This window comes from Theobroma umbraticum, unplaced genomic scaffold (assembly GCF_002168275.2).
Source record: "Theobroma umbraticum cultivar Fairchild unplaced genomic scaffold, ASM216827v3 scaffold_81.0, whole genome shotgun sequence".
In the NCBI taxonomy this organism is placed as follows: Eukaryota; Viridiplantae; Streptophyta; class Magnoliopsida; order Malvales; family Malvaceae; genus Theobroma; species Theobroma umbraticum.
Window position 1 is genome coordinate 3,478,347 of NW_018397268.1, and position 9,111 is coordinate 3,487,457.

The 9,111-nt window shown below is 34.0% G+C and overlaps 2 protein-coding genes across 2 annotated transcripts in view; both read left to right on the forward strand.

Moving 5' to 3' along the window:
• Positions 1–972, forward strand: part of LOC110425522 (putative disease resistance RPP13-like protein 1) — a 2,673-nt gene extending 1,701 nt beyond the window's left edge. The window contains 1 exon segment of the mRNA XM_089785121.1: positions 947–972. Coding sequence (XP_089641247.1) covers positions 947–972 — 26 coding nt within the window.
• A 5,284-nt stretch (positions 973–6,256) lies between these two features.
• LOC110425523 (putative disease resistance RPP13-like protein 1) lies at positions 6,257–9,109 on the forward strand (the record flags this gene model as incomplete). Its single annotated transcript, XM_021440444.2, has 1 exon — positions 6,257–9,109. A coding segment is annotated over exon 1 (2,700 nt), but the record flags the coding sequence as incomplete, so codon positions are not given.
• Between the last annotated feature and the right edge of the window lie 2 nt (positions 9,110–9,111).

The window sequence follows — 9,111 nt, forward strand, 5'->3', positions numbered from 1 at the left end:
AAAATAAATAAATTATTATATAATTTTTAAATATAAATTATAATGTTGTTTAGAATTTCATCAATATATTATTTTTTATTTAAAATATTCAATGCATTTTAGTGTGTATGTTACAAACTTTAAGTAATAAGAATATACATACAAATTGATAGAATGAAATAATTGTATTTATTTCAATATAATTTTATTTATTATATATATTTTTAATAAATCTTAAAATAATTTTTTATTTAATAATTAGTTTTTTCCTTCAAACTATTTGCTAAAATTAAAATCATTATGGTTAGCATATTGCTAATTAAGCCTAATAAATAAATTTTAAATAAATATATTAAGCCCATCAAATTTAATAAAAAATAAAAATGAGTCTACTAATCTAAATCTATAAAGTTTTAATATAAATCTAAACTTATCATAACATAATTTATCTTAACAGTCTAACTTAATAGTTTGTCATAACATATTATATTTTAATAGTTTAACTTAATAACTTTAATATGTTAATTAATAATTTAAAAGATAATTAAAAAATAAGAGAAGTGCTAAAACATATAAAGTAAAAAAATAATTTATTTGAGTTTGAAAAATTATTTTCTCTTTTACACTCTCACGTAAAGAGTGAGAGAGATTTTTTTTTTTATAATTTCATTTTGTCATATATATAAATAACGTGAATGTAATTTTTTTTGTTTTTTCTAATATCTTTTAAATTTTATTTAAATTTTTAAATAAATAATAATTAAATTATATATAAAGTTTTCTTTTTAACTATTTGATGTCTCCGTTTGGGTTGACGTGGGAAGCTTGGAGGCTTGCTTCGAAGGGCACCAAGCATGTCTGAACTTACTTAGGGGAATGTGTTGCATTGCAATTGGAGCCATTGCCTTGTGGGCCTTGAAAGTTGAGGTTATATGATTGGAATGTCAATGATTCCATATTGAAGCAGGTGGTGCGACACTGTACTCATCTTGAGAAGTTGGAAATGTGGGATCGTTATGGCCTCAAATCTCTGCTTGAAGGTAGCCTACTTACGACGCCAAAGGAATCGGGCATCCATCACTGTGATGCGTTGGATTATTCCAAAACCCTTTTTTATACATTCCTCGAATGCTTAGAAATATCAGGCAACAGCAATCATCCACTAAAATCTTTCTCAATAGGATCATTCCCTAAGCTAAATCGTCTTGGTATCAGCTCATACAAAGGCTTGAAGTCAATTCGGGCACTAGAGGGCCCTCACCAGCATCACTCATGTCTCAAATCGTTTGGAAATCGGTTACAGCCCTCCAACACCTTCTTTCAAGAATCAGTTGCACATTCAAATTTTTCTATCCCAGAATTATCTGCATGAAAGTTTTCGATAGTTTGATGACTTTGCGTCTAGCTCTGGACAATTCATTGAAAATTCGGATTTCCTAGAGCAGCGGCGACGATGATTTGCACAGATTTCAAATCAGTTAAGAATAAAGATCTTAACTCCTTCCTTCTCTTTTATTATATAGAATCAGTGACTATCATATTCTCTAGTTCATATCAGGGTCACTCTCTTCATTTCCATGATTTATTCAGTTCAAGGACTAATGTTGCCACTTTTGATAGTTTTCTCCATTTGAGGGTTTTCCTGAAGAGTAACCAGGGATCCTAACGTCCATGGTTACATTCTTTTAGCAATTAAGCCATCTGGATTCCATGAAATTTTGAATTGCATTTGGAAATTTACATTTGAGAAGATGGATGAGGATTATATATGTAGTAGAAATTTTGTCATAATACTCATGAATATATGAGTTATATAGTTACACTCAAACACAGGGATTCATAACATTACTCGAGTAGTGAATTAAGATACCTCAATATAAAATTGAATTTCAAATGCATTCTTTTATAGTCTCTCAGATGTACTGACCATTCTCCAAAAAAATGTAATGATGAAACTCATCCTCACAAAAATGAAAAACAAATCAAATTTAAATTCACCCTCTCAGATACTCGTTTCAAAATGAAGCCTTAAGGTTTTGACGAATCTTCAAATGGCACGAATGGATTTTTCTGAAGACAATGAAGATGTGGGAGCACTCTCTCATCTCGAAGAAATTTACTTAAGATTGTCCTAAGCTAATCGAGGTCTTGCCCTTCCGATGAAAGTTGAGGACCATGAATGGGGGCAGAATGTAGGTTAACTTTCCAATTGCAGTAATCCATGAATTAGAGTTGGCTGACATTGGCTCGTTGCCTATTGACAGACTGCTTTGTGGAACAAGGAATCTCCTCCCTTCTTCCACGTTGTCTTGAAGAGTAACTAGGTGAAAATAAGGGAATGAAATATTCCCATGTCAAGGAACTAGTATGTCGTTATTCCTATGAAGAGTAAAACAGCTCCCTAATTAACTCTGGTATTATTATATGCACTAGTTATTGTCCATGTTAATAATGAGCTCATCTTTTCTTGTTTCATTGGTACATCATTTTCCATTCTTTTCCAACTCCATGTGCCTTTAATTTATTTATTGTGCCTTGTAGAACTTTCTTTCACATAATGTGTATTTGGTTTTGCTGCTGATCATTGCTGTTACATATCACATGATTTCTTAACAGGTTTTTTGTTTCCAAATTTTAGGGTTTTTGTTTCAATATTGTGTTAGCTGCTAGGATCAACAAGCATGGGATCATTCTCAAATTTCTTGCAAATTTTCTGAAGACTTGCTAGTGTGTTCTGCTTAACACATTTCTTTCATTGTTCTAAACTAAAAAGTTGAAGAAAAAGAAGCCATGTTTTCAAACGGTAACCAAACTTGGTAGCCTTTTGTTGTCTTTTAAATTCAGCCAATACAATGGATCAAGAAATTTTTCTGTCATTGATTGATTTTTATGCATCACTAACAACTTTATTACACAGACTCTTGTATAAACTTGTGAAAATTGACCGCTTCATTCGAATATGGAAATTTAGTTTGGATTACTTCCATTGACTTTATTGTAAATTTATCTGTCTTCATAGGTTGTACATGGAGAAGAAATGCAATTGGTATCCATTCAGTGAAGTGAAAAAGGAAAAAGAATGTTCGCATCAAGTACTTGCATAACAAGCATTAGTTGTTGTCAGAATGGAGAAAATGTCAGTACCTTCTGTTTTTTCAATTCACAATGACACTTTTTTTTTTCTTTTGAAAATTAAATTTCATTCGTATAAGGTAGGGTATCCCTGTACATTCAAAGGAGAGTCACGACTGGTAACAAAGCAGTCTTAACCCTCTGCTCACATGCTGGTAAACACACAATGACACTTTTGTCTGCAAAACAACAATTCCAAGTTTTTTCAACTCTAAGAAGAGTGAAAGATTTAAGCTATTCACTTTTCATGACTGTTGTTGGATTTGTTAATCACTTCATACCAGAAAAAGGGATGTTAACATTGTGTGGTTTCCACCAGATTTAGAAGTTGTTCTTTGCTTGTGGGTTCTAGAGGGAATGGCAAGATTTTACACAATTCTCTGGAAAATTTACAGCATTGTCATCAAATGACTAAAGTTGGATAGGTCATTGTCCTTGTTTTCATATGTTTTCATTGAGGTATACATTTTGCACTTTCATATTAAATCATCAGTTGGTGATTTCCATTATTTTCCCTTTCAATGGGGACTTGAATTGTTTAGTTCTCTTTAATATTTGTTTCTATTATCCTTTCAGAGCTTTTCAAGTTATTAACTTGTACTATCAATGTTGGAAGAAGGTCCAGCATCTCAGAAAACTTGATGAAGGCAGGGTAAGTCTATGCTTTCAGTTGGTTTCCTCTACAATGATATGCTTTTCGTTGTACCATTAGGCTCAAAACTAGTTGCAAGTCATGTCTCATCACTTGCTATTTTTTGTCTCTTTAATTCTTTATAGCTAATTTAAAAGTATTTCACCACAAAAGATATTTAATCTGGTATATTATGCCCTTGGCCTTCCACTAAAGGACCTACAAGGCTACATACAAGAAATCAAATGCTCGTAATAACTCATGCCACTAACTTATTATTATCAAAATTGTGAAGGTCCTTTTTAAAGAAATTTCATACTAGTTTGAAGTTGAAAGGCAATTGGGAACTAGGTTAAGTGCCCATATTAGAAAAAACTTGTAACTTGTGCAAATACTTTTGTGGTTGCTCTACTGATGTCAAGCACAACTAAGGCTAGCATTGGTGCTTCTCTAGTTTGTGACTTGTGCTTTCTAGGATACAAAAGTAGACTTGCAACCTGTGATATTCACCTGTAGTACTGCTACCTGTTATAGGCTGCCAATTACTATTTGAGGAATGCATCATCTCCTGCTTCCTCTTACTTCAGAAATTCTGTCACAAAGTTGAGTTGATTATTTTCATTTAGTTGAGTTCCTTCGGCACCCGAAGTTACTTTGTTCTACAGCTAACAAAGAAGCTTGCTTTCTTCAAGATAGAGGCACCCAATTACATGGAATTTTCAAGCGGTCTACTACCAGCTACAGCTGGAGGTTGAACGTCTTTGCAGCAAGTTCAGTACGCTTCATTTCAAATTTGGGCTTGTCAAAGCAACAAAGAGGATGATCATACATTATTGGTAGACTGCATATTGGTGGATGATAAGGAAATTGACTTCATTTCAATTGTTAATTGCTTCGACAATTTTGGCTACATCATGGCCCTAATAACTCTACATAATTGGAGCTTTTAAGACATTTATCTTGTATTATCATTGTTTTTCCATTCATCCAAAATTCAAATGCACTTTTTCCTATTATCTTTATTTTTTATTTTTTGTTTCTGTGTGATAAAAGGTAGAAGTGAAGCCAAATTTATGATCTTTGCCAACTTGTTTGAATGCTAAGGTCATAGTGAGTTGGTTTGTTATAATGAAAGTATTAAACTAATTTTTAGTTGAGTAGGTAAAATATTTTAATGTAATTAAAAATTCAAATGGGTTGGAACCAATGATCATACATTTAAATTGTCTACCATGAGCTATAAATGGATGGACCCTTTGACATTTAATTTAAAAACAATTTTGCTTTCTCTCAGCAAATATGCAGAGTTAAAGCAGGTATGAATGAGTATCAAATTCCTTGTCTTTGTTCACACTATCAAAACTGTGTAGAGTTTATGCCTTCCATTACATATAAATCTAAAGCTTTAACCTTTGACCTAATTGCAGGGGATTTATGTTTGCAATGTAAATTCATTCTTGATTGAAGATTACAAAAAGATCCAAATGTTGGAAAAATAGAAAATTGGGTTTGAATACCTTGCATGAGGCAAGCAACCTTGTTTCCCTTTATCTCATAAAGGAATGATTTGATTTGTAATCTCTTGGAATAGTGTGCAAGCCAAGTAGAAGCAATCTTACCCATTGGTTTGCTTGGAAATGATTATGAGGGACACCCAACAATTCCATTCATTTCCCTCCCATTTTGTAACTCCAAATTGCTTGCTTCTTTTTGCTACTCTTTCTCTTTTCTTTTGTCATTGATTTTTTATTGAAAAAATCATTTTATAGTAAATAAGTATAAAATAAAAATAAAATAAAATCGAAAACCACTAATTGACAAACTCTACATTAGAATTAAAATAAATTGACAAATAAAATATAAGAAATATGTTATTTTTAATATATTTTTTTGTATTATTTTAAAGATCAACTTGTAGTTTAATTAAGAAGATTCCTTATCGTGCGAATGTAATATAATTTTTGGACTGATTCACATATCAGTTTGCAATCAAACTTTATAATTGGGAACAAACGAGTTATCATTTTATAATATCTGATTAATTTTTAATAGTATTTATTCAAAATTAATTCTTGGTCCAAATTGATTTTGAGTGACCCTAAATCATTTTTCTTCAACTCTAGGCAAATATAAAAGGTATGAATCTAATCATACTTTTCTTGGTTAAATGCATGACAAAAGAAATAATTAAAACTTTAAATAAAAAAAGAAATAATAGTATTAACAAGTAAATTAAGTTGTTAAGATCACGTTGATTGAGAGTTAAAACGGGTGTCTTGCACTCGCTCTAAACCCAAGTCAATAGAGTAGTGCTTGTTGGCATTTGGAGTTTAGTATGAAAGAATCAAAAATTAACGCGCATGGCTTCCACCAACCTTATGGGGCCCTTCATTCCAAATGATGGGAAACAATTTGACGAAGGTAGCCGAGGAATTGCACTGTAATCCATCAGTAAGTGCAATATATTTTAATCAATATAATATTCATATTTAGTGGTAAAAACTAAAGCTTGAAAATACTCAGGCTCATTGCTGGAGCAGTTGCATTGAGGCTTGACTTAAAGCACTCTTGGTCTTTCACCTGATTTTACGCACTCTCCTTTCCATTGTTTCCAATCACTTTCTTCGATCTTCTTCAAATCGTTCTTACCAAAAAACAAAAAAAAACATGGCCGGGGCTTTGGTGGGTGAAGCTTTTCTCACTGCTTCCATCGATGTGCTGGTTGAGAGGATTGCTTCTCGGGATGTTTTGAACCTTATCAAGGGAAAGAGGCTTGAGGATGGGCTGCTGAAGAAACTGAAGCCTACTCTGATGTCAGTTAAAGCAGTGATGAATGATGCTGAAAGTAGGCAGATTAAGGACCCAGACGTGAGAAGCTGGATTGATGAGCTCAAAGATGCTGTTTATGATGCGGAAGACCTCCTTGATGAGATCGCTACCGAAGCTCTTCGAAGCAGGTTGGAATCCGAGGATCAAACTAGTACTGCGAAGCAGGTATGTAGCTTTTTCTCTTCTCTCAATCCTTTCAATAGGGGGATGGGATCTAAGCTAGAAGAAATCCTTGAGAGACTAGAATATCTAGTCAACCAAAAAGACATCCTGGGTTTGAAAGAAAGTAGAGGAGAGAAGTCATTTCAAAGACCTCCTGCAACTTCTCTGGTGGATGAATCCGGTGTTTGTGGTAGAAATGATGAAAAAGAAGCGATCATGGAGTTGCTGAACCCAGAATATGCAAGTGCAAATCAGATCGATGTGATTCCAATAGTGGGTATGGGCGGGGTTGGTAAAACCACCCTTGCACAATTGATCTACAATGACAAGAGAGTGGAAGAATGGTTTGACCTCAAAGCATGGGCGTGTGTTTCAGAGGAATTTGATGTTTTCAGGGTAACCAAGACCCTTCTTGATGAGATCACTTCTAGCACTGGTGATAGTGAGAACCTAAATAAGCTTCAACTTAAACTAAAAGAGATGCTGTTGGGAAAGAAGTTTCTATTTGTTTTGGACGATGTTTGGAACGAGAAATATGTTGATTGGGAACAGTTGAGAAGTCCTTTCAATTTTGGGGCGAAAAACAGCAAGATTGTTGTAACAACACGTAATCAAGAGGTTGCACGCATTATGGGGACTGTTCCAACTCATCATCTTAATGTCTTATCTGATGAGGATTGTTGGTTGTTATTTGCAAAACATGCATTTGTTAATGCAAGCCCAAGCATGGCTCCAAATTTGAAGGAAATCGGTGAAGCAATTGCCAAAAGATGCAAAGGCCTCCCTTTAGCAGCAAAAACACTTGGAGGTCTGCTTCGTTGTAGAACAGATGTTAAGGATTGGAATAAGGTATTAAACAGCAGTTTGTGGGACATAACAGATGATATTCTTCCAGCACTCAGATTAAGTTATTATTATCTTCCTTCTCATTTAAAGCGTTGCTTTGCATATTGTTCAATTTTTCCTAAAGATTATGAATTCGGAAAGGAAGAACTCATTCGGCTATGGATGGCTGAAGATCTTTTAGCATACTCCGGAGAAGTTGTAAATATGGAGGATCGGGGTAATGAGTATTTCAAAGATTTAACATCCAGGTCATTTTTTCAACAATTAAGTGGGAATAAGTCTTGCTTTGTCATGCATGACTTAATTAGTGACTTAGCAAAATCTGTATCCGGAGAATTCATTTGTAGATTGGAAGTTGGTGATAGACTTTCATGTAACATAACTAAAAGGACCCGTTATTTCTCTAATGTCCAAGAAAAATACGATGTACTTAAAAAATTTGAAGTTTTACCTGAAGCAAAAGGTTTGCATACATTCTTAAATTTAAAGTCACGATTATGGCGTTGTTATGTTACCAATGTGATAATGGATGATTTGATCATAAAATTCAGATCTTTACGAGTGCTTTCTTTGGTTCATTATCATAATATCAATAAGTTATCAGAAGAAATTGAAAAATTAAAGCAACTGCGTTATTTGGATTTATCTAAAACTTCAATTGAAAGGTTACCAAACTCATTGAGTACATTGTATAATTTGCAAACGCTACTCTTATCTGAGTGCCAAAAGCTTGTTGAGTTGCCTGAAGACATGGGAAGATTGATCAACATGCATCATCTTGACATCAAGGGTACCAAGTTAGTAAGGATGCCACCAGGAATGGATAAATTGAAAGATCTTCGAACGTTAACAGATTTTGTTTTGGGTGAGCAAAAAGGTTCAAGCATAAGTGAGTTGGGAAAGCTCAAGAATCTACGTGGAAGGCTTGTGATTTCAAATTTACAAAATATTATTTGTGACAGGGATGCCAAAGCTGCCAATTTGAAGGAGAAGATCAACCTTAGGGAGTTGGAGTTGAAATGGAGTGAGGATTGTCATACTAATGATGATTCAAAGCATGATAGAGAGATACTTGAACAACTGGAGCCTCACACAAACTTGGAGCATCTTGGTATTGAGTTTTATAGAGGTACAAGATTCCCAGAATGGGCGGGGCATTCTTCCTTCTCGAAGCTAGTATCTTTGCACTTGAAGGGTTGTAAATTTTGCTTGTTCTTGCCGCCACTTGGGCGATTATCATCTTTGAAATCTCTCTCCATTAGTGGGTTTTCTGAAGTAGTAACAGTGGGTGATGAGTTCTATGGGCAGGGTGATGCTTTGAGTAAACCATTTGGATCTCTTGAAATTCTAAGATTCACAGATATGTCAGAGTGGGAAGAATGGTTTTGCTTGAATGATGGAGCTTTCCCTCTTCTCCAAGAGTTGCACATGGTAAATTGTCCCAAGTTAACCAAGTCTCTGCCCAAACACCTCCCTTCTTTATTGAAACTTAAGATTGAGAGATGTGGGAAGCTTGGAGGCTTGTTTCCAAG